This window comes from Hylaeus anthracinus, unplaced genomic scaffold (genome assembly GCF_026225885.1).
Source record: "Hylaeus anthracinus isolate JK02 unplaced genomic scaffold, UHH_iyHylAnth1.0_haploid 4, whole genome shotgun sequence".
Lineage (NCBI taxonomy): Eukaryota > Metazoa > Arthropoda > Insecta > Hymenoptera > Colletidae > Hylaeus > Hylaeus anthracinus.
In genome coordinates, this window is record NW_026535289.1 from 13,129,780 (window position 1) to 13,146,504 (window position 16,725).

The following is a 16,725-nucleotide window of genomic DNA, read 5'->3' on the forward strand; positions in this document are numbered from 1 at the left end:
TCCTTGTTTCAGGTAACCCGAGACGGCACGCGACATTTTTGGACGCCTAAACTAAAGATTCTCCTGGCCTTCTGACTCGCGACACCTTAGGCTCCCGCCGGTTAACGCGCGAATCATGGCGACAACAAAAATGATCGTTCACTCGAACGTTTCTCGAGCGTCTCGACCCGCGCCTCTTTTCCTCTATCTTGGCCGCAAATCGGTTCGTTCGCTACCTTTGCTTTTCCGTTTGACGCGCCGTAAGGGTCCTTCGCGCGGCTAAATCTCGCCGAGTCTCCGCGTGGCACTGCGTTCGCTGCTACTCGACTCCCTCTTCTACGCCAAATATCGGATTGGACAATAGGAGGGTAAGTCACGTGACTTCCGAGCGTGATCCGTGGCTGTCAGTCAGCGCGCTATTGCAAGCTTGTCGCACCGTTCGCGCCGATCTGCTGCGACCTCGAGTTGCTCGTTCGAGTCTCGCGGAATCAGGATGACGCGGCAAGGAAAACTTCTCGACTAGCTGCTTTCCTCGCTTCCGGTTCCGGAGCTCGTACCTCGGATCTCGGTCGACGTTGGTGTCTCGATCGTGTGGAACAGGGGAGTCCTCTCCGTCGTAAATCTTAATTAGACATCGTCGGCGCGATTCGTGGAATTTTTCGAACCGAGTATCTTCTCTTTATCGCGTTTCCATTCGACTCCCCGACATTCTGCACGGTCGAGGGATCGACGTTGCTCCGAGTAGAATATTTCCAAGTATCGTAACAAACGTCAGTGGTGGCATACCGCGTTCGCCGATGCTTGCCTACGTAACAAGAGCCATGCGTGTGTATATATATATATATATATATATATATATATATATATATATATATATCTGTTTGTGTTTGTTTGCGTGTAATTAGAGGTGCGGTGTTACGCTCCGAGAAACGAATTGTATTCCAATCGTCTAGCGTTTTAAAAAGATACGTCGATGCCGGCTTACTTCTAGCGGTTATCCACGGTGGAAAAAAAAAGAAAAAAAGGAAGAGTTTTCTCCGCTGCAAGACACGCACGTATCCGTAGCCGTTCTCCGTACGTAACGCCTACAGGTGTCTTTGGAAGTCGGTCTTCTCGCCACGAGCGCAATCGCAGTTTCCCTTCGGTTCTCTTCTCTGTCGCTCTCTCTCTCTCGTCTTCGTCGTCCTCTCTTCCGCTCGATCGTGGCTTCGTCCGTATTCGCGAAGAGTTGTCGATATTATCGTTACGACGAACGTCGTTTACGTCATACCTTTGCCTACGTGTACTCGATTAATTATATCGATAATAATTAATTAGTATTATCTCTTACGATTTCCCTGGTTTCGTCGCCGGTCGGTTCCCCCTGTCGCCGACCGAGTGCCGTGTTTGCCGACTCGCGCGAATAACGTCGTCAGGGAGGGGGGATTTGACGACGATCGTTCGTTATTATTACTTTTTTTTTTTGTTTCATTTTTTTTTTCTCCCTCGCGAAGCCGCTGCGATTCAACTCTCTTCCCTTTCGTTTATTTGTTACATTTTTTTTTTTTTTATTTATTTGTTATCATTTGTAGTGAACACTGGAGTCGGTGGTGTGGGGGTTGGACGCGCGAGAATTATTACTTCCGCTCCATCCCCCCTATTAACACGTAGGTCCCTACGTGGGGTGCGTGTGTACCGTAAACACCTCCGAAGCGGCTGTCTTATTTTTGCTTTTCATCGAAGCTATCGCCACCCCTCTATCTCTCTTTCTTTCTCTCTCTCTCTCTCTCCCTCTCTCTCTCCTCCTCTACCTCTGCTCTCTCCTTTGCCCTTATCGCTATACTTATTTTTTTTTTTTTTTTACATTTATCGTTACGCGATAACTTTCACCATCGTTCCCCAAACATTTTTCGTTTCCACGTTTTCGTCAACGACGTGGAGCCAACGATCCCGTCTCTTTCAATCTCGTTGACGTGTAATAATGGATTGGAAGCACCCCTCGTATTGACAGACTATGGACAGAGGGCGCGAGCGCGCGCGCGCTCGCACAGGCGTGCGCGATCCAACGGCCAGCGCGCACGCGTACACGCGTTATATCGCTAGCACTCGCAGCTAGCACGACTACGACGACGTGTGAAGGAGGCCTACGTCAGGCATCGCAGGGAGCTGCAGCTGTTCTTCGACAACCGCTCCAGCACTGGCCACCACGTTGCCACAGTCTCCTTCACTGGAATCACAGAAACTGACATCAGTCGCGCTACAACCATCGCTTTTACCGAAATGTTCGTCCACTCGAACGAATAATTACATCGACGCGTCTTATCTCGCCCGTTCTATAATTCATCGATCTTCGCGCGGATCGTCCGCGACGATCGTTTTGAAGAACCGGCCACCTGAAAAGAAGTTTTCAAACGGACCTGGACGAAAAAAAAAAAAAAGAAAAAAAAAGGGAAATGCAAAAGGAACAGCGTTGAATTTTCGCAGCGAGAATACTCGGTAGCAAGTTTCGAAAATAAATATCTACCTAGTAGTCAGACGTCAGTCTCGATGCTCATACAGGCTGGATTAATATTGTTATTATGGCGAGGGTTGCAGTTGGGCTTCTTCGTAATCTCCGGATGAGTGAGCAGTATGCCCTCTTCCAGCTCCATTATGTCCGACGACGATTCCGACATCGAGCTCTTCTTTAAATGTTGACCTGCGAACCAGACCGTGGACAAACGTTGGACAGCTTTCGAAATTCGACGACCGCGACCCGAGGCTACGTTACAAGTCTCGGTGGATCGAGTCGTCGTCTCGCGGAAGAGTACAGGGTGTATCAAAAATGTTGAAAGTCCTTGAAAATAGTGGTTCAGGAGGTGATCTGAAACAACTTTTTCCTTGGCGAAAATGTTTTCTGAAGGCTTCGTTAAGGAAATATTAACTGTTTTCTGTTAAACACGTTGATCGCCATGTCACCCATATACGGGTGACAGTGTTTTTCACTCAAGAAACTAGAAAGATTCATTCTGAAAGTTAGACGTCACAGCGGATGAATCTAAATGAAATTCATGAATTTCGATATGGTTACAAAATTAAATACCACGATAAATATTTCATTACCTAGACTCTGATAGTCTAAATGATATTTAATCTTAGCAGAAATTTTCAAGAATATTCGTTTGGCAGTCAACGTGTTGATATCTCCTTAACGAAGCCTCGGATAACATTTTCGCTAAGGAAAAACTTGTTTCAAATCACCTCCCGAACCACCTCCAACATTTTTGGGACACCCTGTATCTGCCGTTGGTTAGCGCGCGTTTGTCACGCGTCAATTGGTAATCGTTGTCAGCGTCTCGACAAAGGTACGCGAGTCGTCGACGTTCGCGGAGGAAGGCGTGAATAATCGAACGGTCGCTTGGTTCGCGCATAAGCGGATTAGAGCCACGGTAAACTACCGTTTCAGCAGAGGCGTAGACATGCGATATCGGTACATACTCGTGTCGGGATTTGCTCGGCAAGTCGGCTTGAAAATGTGACCACGCCTCGAGTACTCGCGGCGACCGTCGAGGACTGATGTCACGCGCGATCCCTCTCTTCTATTCTTATTTCTATCGTACTTACCGGAAAAGTATTCCCAATTTTACCTTGCGAACGTTCTACTACCGTTTCGATACTTTCGATTCCCTTGAATTTCGGTACACTTTCGAGGTCGTTCAACACGTTCACAGCCAGATGGAGACTGGATAAGCGAAAGAAAATCGGTACCCAAACATCGCGGTGTTTACATTTGGAGTAGAAAAGGACAGAGAGTGAAAGAGAAAGAGATGCCGAGGAAAAAACGCAGTCGATGAAAGCCGTATCGGTGAGACAATTGTAACGTAACAATACATATCTCGGTTAGGACGGTGCTTTTCATCGAAGAACTAAAGAAATTAACGCCGAGAGTTAAGCACCGAAGAAAATAAACTAGATGAACTTAAATAAAATTCCTCGATTTTTACCAAGTTACAATAATAAATACCACGATTTTATTACGTAGTCTTCGACAGTTTAAATAATAACCTAGCAGAAATTTTCGAGTTCGTCTGGCAGTCAACGTGTTAAAATCTCCCACTAGGGTGTACGTTTAATTCACGTTTAATTCTCGTTTAATTCTCGTTTAATTCCCGAGCCGAAAGTTCGCATATTCGAGGCTCGCGTGCCGATATCGAAAGGGAAAGGATCAGGCGGCAGGCTCGTACCTAAAGTGCCAGGGAGATACGGGCAGCTGGTCACGTGATTGAAGTTCTGCGACTGCATCTCTTCCTGGTCAGTCTCACGGTGATAGAAGTAGTTGAAGTTGGAGACGATGACGGGAACGGGCAGGGCGATCGTCAGGACACCGGCGATCGCGCACAAGGAGCCAACGATCTTCCCCCAGACTCCCACAGGCCTGAAGCAGAGCGAAATGGACGCTATGACTCGCGGTTTGCCGGGCGAACCGAGAGTCGATAGCTTCATTCCTCGTCTAGAAACTCGGTGCTAGGTGTGGTGTTTCTATCTTGTGTGAGTTTGCCGTGTCGAGTCGAGTGTGGCGCTACTTATGCGGTACTTGAAGGCTCCTATAGATATACACGGTCCGTCCGCGCGCGTTTGCCATGTCGCAAATAGAGATTAGACATCGTCGGGCAGGGAACGTTTACGCGTTCGGATTTCGCTCTTCGTATACCACCGTTTCGCCGATATTCTCGAACGAACAGACGTACCCGCGTGGCGATGCACACAACAAACAATTCGATCCCGTACAAAGTAAGCCACGATCGCAGAGAACGTGATGAGAGATCGTTCGAGATAAGAGACGTTGCAAGTGCGACGGGTTGCAATTCGTACAATTCGATATCACGTTGTAGTGGAACTTGTCTCTATTTATCGTGGACCAGGTGTTCGCAGGACCGTGTACACTTATAGCGATTCGCGTGGTCTTACAGAAGCGGGCTCTCTAGGCTAGACTAGGGGATCAAAGTGACTCTCTAAAAAAGGCTCCATCCTCTTATGTCGATGCATCGTACCAAACAAGCGTGCCATTCCGTTGCCGAGATTCGACCGGACCCTCTAACGGTACGACATGCAGTTCGCTGGACTCTCTCAGACTCGTTGCTGTAAGAAATCGAACGAGACTGCTCTTCGATCGAAACGTGCCGCTTAATTCCTGATTCGTCAACGTTCGTATGAGAGCGCACGTTGTTCGCAAACGCTGTTCGCAAACGCTGTTCGCAAACGCTGTTCGAATCGAGCGATTCACGGACAGCCTTACGTCTGAATTTCGCCGTGCACGCGTCATTTTCGAAAGTCGCTCGCGCTAATGAGCAATTACGGGCGGTGAGGGAAAAAAAAACGCGATTCTGGCGAAGCGACGGAGATTGGTGCAACTTTCTCGAGCGCGTCGAGTCGACGCAGAGGGCAGAGACGATCAGAGCGCGTTTCATCGAGTTGAAAAGCGCCGGAACTCGGTTGCGCGGTAGACCGACCACTCCAGTTTCCGTGGCCTTCGAATCTTACGGATATTCGCAAAATCACTAACGAGTCGCGATTTTCGAATCCGCCCCGCAACGAGCAACGTTCGTTCCAATTTCTTCGCGATTACTTTCCGATCGTTTCTGGGAGTCATTCGTCTCGCCTGTTTTCATCGTTATGGGAGCGGACTCCCGTGCCTTGTATGCGCTCGTACGCACTCACACAGCTCTACATCACTGTATACGTACACGGGACTGCAAGGGCTTGCGTATTGTCCTATTTTCGTCTCGACAATGCAAATTTCAGACCTCTCGATAGTCGTTTTCGCTAGATAAATGTTCAAACTTATGCGCAAGCTCCTCTACTTTTGCATTTTTGTGTCATAATTAATAATATTCAGCAGTAGTTCGCGAACAAAAGAAGCAATATGGTGGTGCGACTCTTCTCTGCTCTCTGGCCTTTGGTCGTGCGAAACGTGAGCTCTATCTAGGCGAGAGTAACCTCGATTTGCGAGTAAAATGCGAGCTATTTGGTGGTGAGTCGATGTTATTTAAAACTAATTGCAAAAAAAGAGATCATTCCTGCAAGTGTCACTGTACTATGGGCCTTTGTGATCCATGACTGATGGTGATAGCAATAACAACAGCGTTCCGAGAGCAAATTGGAGTGGTTTCCAAGGGAGTGAGATTATTCGCTAACTGTAAGTCTTTTAGAACTATGTCGAGTGAAAAAAAAAAAGAAATCGTATTCGGGACTGGCTGGATTAACTGTTCGATCGCGAATCAAACGCATGCACAAATACATCGGATGCGGGAGAGTACGGAAATGTGGAAATCGGGATATCGGGTAATTCGTCAATCAGTTTCGTCAAATTTCGACTCACGGGAGATCGAACAGAAAGAAAAAAAAAAAAAAAAAAAAAAAAAAAATCAAAATCAACATCAAGGAAGGAGAACCCGCGATCCGCGGACATTTTTGTTTACTTTTGAAAAATATACAAATCGATCGAAAGCAGCGGATGAGGGAATAGCGAACGCTTCCGCGATTCGCGGGAACGTTCCGAATATCGAAACCGTCGCGATCGAATCGAGTTAATTAGACGATAAACGACGAGTGTCGCTTTCAAGTATTCGCGTTCACGATGGATCTCGACGGTACGAGGCAAATTGCACGGCTATCAGAGCGTAACGATGCCTTAGAAACAAGCCCGCCGATCGAAGGGTTTCCAAAACTGCGATCAATCGCGGTAATGAGAACCGAGGAACTGACGTAACGAGACGCGACGCGACGCGATGCGATGGCTAAGTAGGCGGTAGAGGGTGGGACACACTTTCGAAGCGCGCTTCGACGGGAAAAGCTGGTTACGCGAGAACCTGGTTTCGATAGAGGAAGCGAGCGACGCCGGTCTCTCGACAAAGGAGTCCAGTTGGCTGCGTGTATCGTATAGGGAAACTGGAACAGGCCTCTCGCGGTAGACAGCGGAGAGAAACATCATCGTCGTCGACGAGAACGTATCGAAACAAAGGGAAAACCCAAAGACTCGTCGTTAATTACATTTCAACGACGTTACGTCGCGTGTGTTCAGGAAAATCACGTACGCGCGACGAAAGTTTCTCCGAGTCTAGAGCTCGAGATACGGCTCGTTAAGAAAAAGAAAAAGCGCGATTTTTACCTCGCAACAGGATCGAGAGCGTCCGTCGATTTCAAACGTTACGTGTATTTGTATTTGTATTTGTTAAAACACGCTTGTAGGTTCTCTTGGCTCGGGGCGTTCCCAAGAACCGTGTATACGTGCCGGTTACCCGAGGACACTTATTGATTTACAGGAGGCAATTGCTCAAGAAGCCCCTTTGGCTGTAACACCGGAGATCTCCAACCTCTCTCGACGGATGCTCTTGAATCTCGAGGGTCTACCGCGAACCACGAAACTACCTTGTCGATGTTATAATGTCTCTGTGCCCGCACGATGAGACGTGAAACGCGAACGCCCGGTTTAACGAGGCGTATCCGGCCGAGTTTAGCGATGTTAGCACCCCCAAATGAAAATTTTGATAAAAATCAAATTACATTCGTTTGTCCACGATTTGTCCACGTTTGTCCAACCACAATTTTCATTTGTCCACCTTTCAGAAAAAAGTTACACCGCAAACAAGCTAATTGAAGTCAACGCACCTATATAGACCTTTTTTAGGGTTTCCTTAAAAAAATGTGTCTTTCCACCTTTTGTCCAGTAATGTTTTTCGTTTGTCTAGTAAGTATTTTCGTTTGTCCAGCCTCCAGAAAAAAAGATACACTTCAATTAAGGAGAAGTTGCCAGCGATAAGCTCGGTTGCGGGTCATTTGTCTTCGTTTTATCAATTTTCTAGCTAATTATTTCTGTCTGCGCAGAACTGCGATCATGATCGAATCAAGTATGTATTTTTGAAGCTGTTACACTGGAATCACCCCTTATTAAGCGCAACAAACGAAGGAGAGAAGGGTTATCAAGCGGAGTTTAGGACCGTGGCGACGATTCTATGAAAATTGAACGACGAGGGTGTCGACGCGATTAAGGAAGGAAAGAAAGAGGATGTCGTGCTTCGTAGGATCGAAGAGAAGGCGAAGAAGAATGGTCAGCAAGACGTGTAATATAATCGAGCGAGTAACCAAGTAAGAGTTAGTAAAGTATCGAGGGAAAAGTAATAAAAGTGGTGTGTGTTCGTTTGTTTGGCGGGCATTAACTAGAGTCTTAAGTGAAAGTGAGTACATCATACGTCATGTCACCATAGCCCACGGTCGTCATCGTGACAACGGCCCACCAGAACGCGTCCGGAATGGACTTGAAGAACGAATTCTCGGAGCCGGCCTCCGCGAAGTATACCGCCGATGAGAATAGCACCACACCTGCAATGCAAGGAAGAAAACACCGGTTCAGTGGGTTTAACGCCCCCGGTGGCTCTGTACCTCATGTCCCCGTAGCCCACGGTCGTCATCGTGACCACCGCCCACCAGAACGCTTCCGGTATCGATTTGAAGAAGCTGTCCTGCGTGCCCGCCTCCGCGAAGTAAACCGCCGACGAGAACAGCACCACACCTGGAACGCACACAAGAGGAAGATACGGTTCAAGAGACGGTATTTTAGCGGCCTCTATAGCTCTGGTCGTCGGTTCAAGCCACTCTCCTCTCCTAGGCTGGATACTGGAACGCGACCGACGACCGATCCACCTTCTCGTCACACCTGCTCCCTCCGCATCGATGACTCTCTCCGGTCTCCGGTTAGTACTTAAAACACGTAACCGCCGACCGTGCGAAATCCACGGATTCGCCGGGTTCGTTCCGTTCCGATGATTGGACTCTCGGACCACGCCTCTGGAAACGGCTACACGCCACGGACGATCCTCGAACCCTCGGGTTTTTGGTTACCTAGATCGTACGGCTGCGAGCTTCCGGCGAACGTAGCGAAAGACTTCTTGGTAGGAGATTTCCCGATCTCTAACCAAGAGACTGTTTTATCGATTATTTTCTCCGTGTATCTTTTCGTTTTGTTTCGTTCGTTCGTTACGTTCCTTGTCGTTACGCAGGGATGTCCCGCTAGAAACAGGACACTCAAGCATATCCTTTATTCTCGACGACACGGAAAAATGTTCAGGGCATAATTTACGTGGTTCCAAAGAACGAATACGGTGAAACGGAATAGTTTCTTTTTTTTCTTTTTTTTTTCTTTTTTTCTTTTTTTCTTTCTACAGTTTTAACAGAGGTGACACCTCGTACATCGACGTTCGCCGAAGTCGTCGCGAGGTCGCCGTTAACGCGTCGTGGGCCGTTCGCGCGTTTATCACTGCGACCTCGCGGCCATTTTTCCGAACGTCCGTGCACGTACGAGCATAGGAACGACAATTTGACAGTCTCGGAGCAAGCAGTTTACTTACGTTTCGATTCGTGTGTTTTCACTAATCTTCGGAATACATATAATTATAGCACCTATAAATATAAGATCAAAATTACAAGTACCAAAGTCAATTTATAAATGTATGCGATAATTCGTAAGCGAGAAACTATGTAGAGAAAAGTTCGAGAAAACGAAAGTGTCTGAAAAGAGATACGAAAATCATTGGTGAAAGTGTAGCTAAATGGATTTTGCTAATTAACGAGTGCAAGCTAGTTTCTAGCGACATAGGAGTATCCAAATAGTGTATCTATTACGGTAAACGTAGTAAACTAGGGATTATGCATCGAGTTAACACTAAAGTTGGTAAATGTGATAAATTATGGAATGTTTGTGAAAATTTATCGGTGACTTTATATCATCTCGTAACGGGGAACGTGATAAACTCGTTGATGCATATGCTGTTTTACCGTTAATTGAATTTTTAGTTGGAAATTATAAAATATCATGTACGTAAACTTACACGGTGGACGCTCGCGCGATAGCGTCCAACAAAAAACTAGGTCTAAACCTGCTCGGACAGCATACGCATTAACAATTTTATCGGACTTCCGATCGCTAGTTGGAGGATTATATAAAATCGTCAATTTGATAAATATTTCATAATTTATCGCAACTACCCCAAACTTACTCAGACAGCATTTCCGTGTAGGCAGCATACGCATCAAGAATTTGATAAATGTTCCATTATTTATCACGTTTACCAACTCGAACGGGGATTATGCATAATCACCGCATTCGTCACATTCGCCGTAACACGTCGAGCAATATATTACAAGAGTACGAATGAGGAAATGTACAAAAATGTGACGATTTCAGAGATTGGAAAACAAACGATAAGAATCAAACAACTAAAAAGATAAAACTAAGTTACCTAGGTTTTGCTGTGTTTACTGACTAATACTAAGTTCTAGATAAATACTAGATTTACCTATGTGTTTTACTTTTGTCGGTTCAGGTTTTTTTCACACGGAAGCTACGTGTAATGAATTTTTAAGAAAAACGCTTGTACTCGGATGCATTCTCTCTCGCTCTCCCCCACACGCACGCACACACGCTTTCGCCAATAGTTTCATTTCAAACGAGAAAGCCAACGAGAAAATCAGCAACAAGAGCAGGAACAAAATGTACAATTTATCACATACCCTTATAAATCGAATCGCGTGCTCATAGTTTCAATTCGATATTTACGAGGTTTTTTTTTTTACCCGGAAAACTATCCAGCTATTTAGTATTTGAAAAGAAAGTAACTGACCTAGGACAATGGCGCCTTAATCTCCTTCAAAGTACTCCCATTGGGATCTGACATACTTATCCCGACGTTCCCCTTCACGTTTCAAACTGTCCTGAACGTCCTCATTTTGGGATCGCCATCGGCTGCCGTGTCGCGTTCTCTTTAATCTTGTCCACACGGTCTGAAATCTCCCCCCTTTCAACGGCGATTTTAGCTTTGGGAAAAGCCAGAAGTCACAGGGAGCCAAATCTGGGCTGTAGGGGGGCTGACAGACCTGGGTGATGCGATGTTCTGCCAAAAAACCCTGCGCGAGACTTGAATAAGGGGTCGGTTGTATCGTAGCGATAAAGTTGCCAGCTGCCCCTTACGCACAGCATGCGATTCATTTCTTCTCGCCGCGATCCTCAATCGGCGAACAACTTCCACGTGGTACATAGTTCCATATTCCTTATTCATTCGATGGCTCGGACGAGCGTATACGTGGTAGACGATGCGAAAAAAAAAAATTAATCTGTCGACGTTGTTTCCGGCTTTGCCGTCGTCGTTTTCCACAGTTTCGTTCGAGCCTCGCTCATCGGACTCTCGTCACCGAAAGAAATAGCCTTCGTTGGTCGTTCGTTAAACAGTTCCCGTCCGCGAACGTCCAAGCTCGATGGAAAACTGACACACAGATTCGCTCATCTACTCGTACGAGAATACGGATATCGTCGAATCTCTTTTCTCTGTTTCGTTTCTTCCTAAAGCCATTCATTCCGACGTCTCTCGCATCTTGTAACAAATACGTGTTTCGCCCTCAAGCTGACCGCGAGTATATATTCCGACTTTAAAATCAAACATCGAACTGGCTTTCTTCGAGTCTCTAGCACGGTGACTACAAGAAGATGATTTGCGAATGTACACCTAGCGTCACAGATTTCTGCCATTCGAGAGGAACGCGGCTCGCTAAACGTTGTCCGATTCGTTTTACGTTACGGAGAGTCGCAGCATCATCGCGTCGCCGACTATACGATAGAGTGGCTCGAACCCTTTCGAAACATCTAACCTATGAGCGACAGGCCTACGTGCGACGCGTCGCACGGATCGTTATGAGACAGTGATTCTTTGCCGACAGCTTCTTTTTTTTCGCAGACGTATTCAGATTTCCAACAAATTGTAGACATTTAAAAGTTTAAAGTAGATCATTAAGCAAACGATTAAGACTATAAACTTATCACAACAAGCATCGCGAAAAGCTTTTTGTACCGCGTCGGCGATCGTATTCATTCTTTGGAACCAGTAAAATGACGTCGGAAAGCATTCGTTCGTATCGTCCAAAAAAAAAAAAAAAAAAAAAAAAAAAAAAAAAAAAAAAAAAAAAAAGAAAGAAAAATCAAATAAAGGAGACATTCGGGCGTTACCGTTTCTGGTCGAACGTTTCGTATCGTCGACCGCGAATCGAACGGTGCGAAATCATCCAGCGATGCGTTTGCTACCAATCGGAAGGCGTCGAGAGCAACGGGGACCGTTGAAACGTGTCGTTTTCGACTCGCGTTCGAAAGCAGGTTGGCAAGGACATCGCTGGAAACTTTGCCGGGACCTGAATTAAAAATCGATAGACGAACGGGGGGTAGTAAATCTGTCGTGCGATCGCGGGAGGCCACCCCCTTGCCGAAATATACGAGGAGAATATAGCCTAATCACTTCGGAGGGTGGAAGACGCTGTTCTCCGTTCCGTCGTAACGTCCCTGATTTCGAGAACAAAATGCGAGCCAATGATTACACGGACTACAGTAAAGTCTCCTTACATGTGCGAGCTTGGAACTGAACTCGTGTGCGTTTGTCGCAGAAGTTTGTATATTTTCTGATGTTCGCCGATGGGCATCGAACGTTAGAGAAGAACAGCGAATAAAATTTTGGAAAATTTTCAAAAGAGGAAACGAGACAAACGTACGAATGAACTTAAGATTTATTCGAAGCCGAGGGTTTTGCCCGTCACTGGCAGGTCGTGCATCGCACACGGGCGCCATATCGCCACAAGAGTTTGTGTACTTTCTATGCATTACGACTAAGGTGTAACGAATCGTTCAGTCACACCGAGAGCTCAAACTAGCTTGTCCAGCTGCCGAAAAGTTGTGTGCAAAATCGTTAATGCTTGAAAATAGTATGCAACATATCGACAGTCTCGATTGTCGGTATTTTCGAAGTGAAAATAGAGTTATCCGAAGTTGTAAGAAATCTTTGAATTTACTGCTACGCAGCGCGGTGAACTTAATTCGTCTTTGATTTTGTCTGTTTTGGTAGGTTCCGGAGAAAGGCATTTTTCCAAATGATAAATTATTAAGAACTATTTACCTTCTACAACGAGTCAAGAACGATTAACTGATTCTTCAATTATATCTATTGAGAATGACATTCTAGATACATGAAATTTTATTAGTGACCCAACTGAAAATTTGGTGGCAGCCAAAGCTCGGCAGGGGTTAATATGTAAATAATTATATAACGTATAACGTATATTTGTTGTAATTTACCAATCATGTGTCATGGAAAGGGGCGATAAATTCGTCTTGCACACACACAGGCGGCTCTGTACCCCAGTGGGTTTCTGTTCGTTTAAGGAGACTTTACCGTGGCCTGTTTCGTCTGTCGTTGCGGCGTCGATTCGAGTAAATTAAATAGCAGATTTCCGGTTTCCCGTTCGTCCTTCGTATCCGCGGCATCAGGATATAAAAGTTCACCGGTAAACGAGCGTCTGTCGTTCCCAGACGCCAAACACGACTGAAGTTTCGGTGGAAGTAAACATGATCGAAGCGGAAGTCGCGTTCAAAGCACGCCTCTTCGTGCGAACGAAGCTACGCTACCGTTTAAAACTTTCGGTACATCTTGCACGCGCGACCGTGGAACCAACCGGACGGAATATTTCCAAGTTTCATAACGTTAACGTTTCCTGCGGCGGAGTGAAATCCTCGCGATTCGCGAAATAAACGAACAAGAAAAGAACGCGAGTACGGGCGCGGGTTGTTTTGGCGCGAGAACTGTGAAAATTGCGCGGATGTACCTAAACGTTTCGATGGGTAGCGTAGACTTAGCCACGTGACTCGAATTATAGGGAGAAAACGAGTTAGCCGATCGAATAGCTGGACGGTGATTCTAACGTTGATCGCTCATTTGCCGGGGCGATTCCGGTCGGACCAATTGAGCTATCCACACACCGTCTAGAGAAATTTCTTCTCCCTAAGCTCGATAATTCTAAGCGGCCGCTAGTCACACAGAACTTTGGTCGACAACAGATTCGTCGAACGTAAGGAACATAAGTTAGAAGAACAAGTAAAACATCGTAAAGCCAGCGAAGATAGCAACAGGACAAAAGGAAACTCACCGATGAAGAGGAAAAAGATGAGCAAGCCGAGCTCCCTCATGGAGGCCTTGAGCGTACGGCCGAGGATCTGAAGGCCTTTACTGTGCCTGGATAGCTTGAATATCCGAAACACCCTGACGAGCCTGATGACCCTGAGTATCGCCAGGGACATGGCCTGGTTCGTGCTCTTGTCCTGCGGGCTTACCGGCGCCTTAGGTAGATCGAAATCCTCCCCATTCTCGGCCATCACGGTGCCGAGCGTGATGAAGTAAGGAATGATCGCGATGATGTCGATGAAGTTCATTACGTCACGGAAGAAGTTCAGTTTATTTGGACAGGCGAGGAAGCGCACCGATAACTCGAACGTGAACCAGATGATACAAATAGTCTCTATTAGGAAGAACGGGTCCGTAATGTCCGGCACTTCGTCCTCCTCGATCTTCGTGACGTTCAGCGTCGTGTTGAAGACCTTGTAGTGTTTGAACTCGGGCAGGGTCTCCAGGCAGAATATCACAATCGACAGGAGAATCACGAACACGGATATTATGGCGACCACCCGGGCGCCCTGCGAGCTCTCCGGGTACTCGAACAACAGCCAGATCTTCCTTTGGAACTCGTCCGCCGGCAGCGGCTTCTCTTCCTCCTTGATGAATCCTTCGTCCTCCCTGCGCGTTCGTTCACAATTTAAATATTGTGCTGTTGCTTCAGCCCGTACAAGGTATCCCATAATTCATGATACAGTCGGAGGTCGGGGTGAAAATTAAGAGAAATATATTTTTAAAAACAGTTCATTCTCGTTCGAAGATAAACTTTAGTCTACGATCTTGACTTACCTTTCGACGAGGTGCTACCCCCCCCCCTTTTCAGTCGTACCACGAATTACGGTACACCCTGTATACATTCGAACGTATTAGGTTGACAGGAAAATAATGTCTGTCACTGTCTACGAACTACATATATCTTTTTAATCGAATTTCAAAATTGACTCTCCCAGCTGAGCTGAATTTTACTTCGCGGGATAAAATATCGTCAAGGCTTTTTTTGTTTTACGCGATCCTCTATATTTCGGCGAGTAGAAACCGAAAGCGCTAGTTTCGAGACGAGAAATCCGCTGTTTCAGATGTTCGCTATTTCGCGAGACATTAATTTCGTAGCAACCTAATATTTTCGGCAAACGGTACGTTTTTTAAAAGCAGGGAGAGGAACGAGAGATCTTCGAGTCGATCGCGCGATCCCTATCGCTACGAAGGAAAAAAATAACTGGGTGTAGGCGGTGCCGATGATGAAAACGGGGAAAAATTGGAAACTCTCTAGCCCCCTTTTCCCCCCTTTTGTTTTCGCGACAACGAAACTCATGAAATAACAATTTCACGATATTACTACCCGTTCTTTGCATTCTACTTTCCCGAATGAACGATCCAAGGCACGTTGCCAATCGAATCGAGCGCATTTCTGCCTCGATCGTTTTTTTTTTTTTTTGTCTTATTTTTAAAAGCAAACGTGCTACGACGCTCCGCATGGATGTATCGTGAATCCAGCCGTGGTAACATCGTCGTCGTTCTAGACACGGTGCTTTCGTACCTGAATTTGTTGGTTGCCAACTCGCCCAGCTCGTAGAACTTGATCTCTTCGGAAAAGACATCGAGAGGAACGTTGACCGGACGACGCAGCCTGCCGCCACTTTGGTAGTAGTAGAGTATCGCGTCGAAGGAAGGCCGGTTCCGATCGAAGAAGTACTCGTTGCGAAGCGGATCGAAGTATCGGAGCCGCCGTGACGGATCGCCAAGGAGCGTGTCCGGAAATTGGTTCAGCGTACGTAGCTGCGTCTCAAACCGTAACCCGCTCACCTGTTGGGATCGAAACCGATAATCGATTATGTTGGTGCGCCGCAGCCCATCCTTACCCGTAATCCCCTTTTGTCACCCGGTCACCAACTAATTGGCGCGCCAGGTCGATGCGTCTTACCCAGCTTAAACAGCTTTCGACAGCGATTCGCTAATTTCCTCGGCAAAATCGAATTAACGGATGCCAGATAGACGGCCGTCCCCGCTCATTTTCAGGGTGGACATTTTATAGCTAGGAACGTTTGCGTAGTTCGTTTCTCGAAGCTCGAAATTCGATATCGAGCACCTATATGTTTCCTTCGCGCGATTGATGTACGGTACATGTTTTTATTATTTATTTAGATGTCGGAAAGTCTACGAAAATCGGAACTCTGTTAACGTCGTTCTTTCCCAACTGTTCTAGTGAAAACAAAACTTATATACAGAAAGCATTAATAAAAACAAAGTAAGACTTGATATAATTACAGCTGCAATTAGTTGTTTAAATATTATTTTATCCAACATAGTCGTGCAATCGAGTACGCGGCAACTTCGAGATGACAACCGTCGAACTGACACAAAAGCTACGAATGGTTGCCGCACGAAAGGGGCAACTCTGCGCCTAGGAGATGAGAACCGATCCGACAAGCAGGTCGGTATAGGTTGCTGCGTACCAGGGGCACCTCTGCGCCTGCGATATAGCAACCGGACAACCAACTGCCTTTCTTCGGTTGTCGCACAACAGGGGCACCTCTGCGCCTACGATATAGCAACCAGGGCTACAAACTGACCAACTTCGGTTGCCATCAAACAGGGGCATATACTGCGTCTACTTGAAGACAATTATATTTTTGTTCACTTCTCGACATCTAACACCTCCTGACACCTTCTATCATCTCCTAATGTCTCCTAACATCTACTAACACTTCTCGACATCTCCTATCACCTCCTGACACCTCTCGTCAACTTTGCT

General features: G+C 46.4%; 1 protein-coding gene across 14 annotated transcripts in view; it reads right to left on the reverse strand.

Moving 5' to 3' along the window:
• Positions 1-1,732: 1,732 nt before the first annotated feature.
• Positions 1,733-16,725, reverse strand: part of LOC128894470 (potassium voltage-gated channel protein Shaker) — a 110,870-nt gene continuing 95,877 nt past the window's right edge. For 10 of the 14 annotated variants that reach the window (XM_054156220.1, XM_054156224.1, XM_054156223.1 and 7 more), the window contains 6 exons: positions 15,511-15,776; positions 13,951-14,594; positions 8,187-8,316; positions 4,182-4,372; positions 2,483-2,656; positions 1,733-2,185 (listed from right to left, as the gene is read on the reverse strand). In XM_054156220.1, coding sequence (XP_054012195.1) covers positions 2,490-2,656; positions 4,182-4,372; positions 8,187-8,316; positions 13,951-14,594; positions 15,511-15,776 — 1,398 coding nt within the window. In that variant the 3' untranslated portion in view covers positions 1,733-2,185; positions 2,483-2,489. Of the gene's footprint in view, positions 2,186-2,482; positions 2,657-4,181; positions 4,373-8,179; positions 8,317-8,376; positions 8,507-13,950; positions 14,595-15,510; positions 15,777-16,725 lie in introns of those variants that run through there. The other 4 variants (XM_054156221.1, XR_008461558.1, XM_054156232.1 and 1 more) reach the window with 4 other exon arrangements.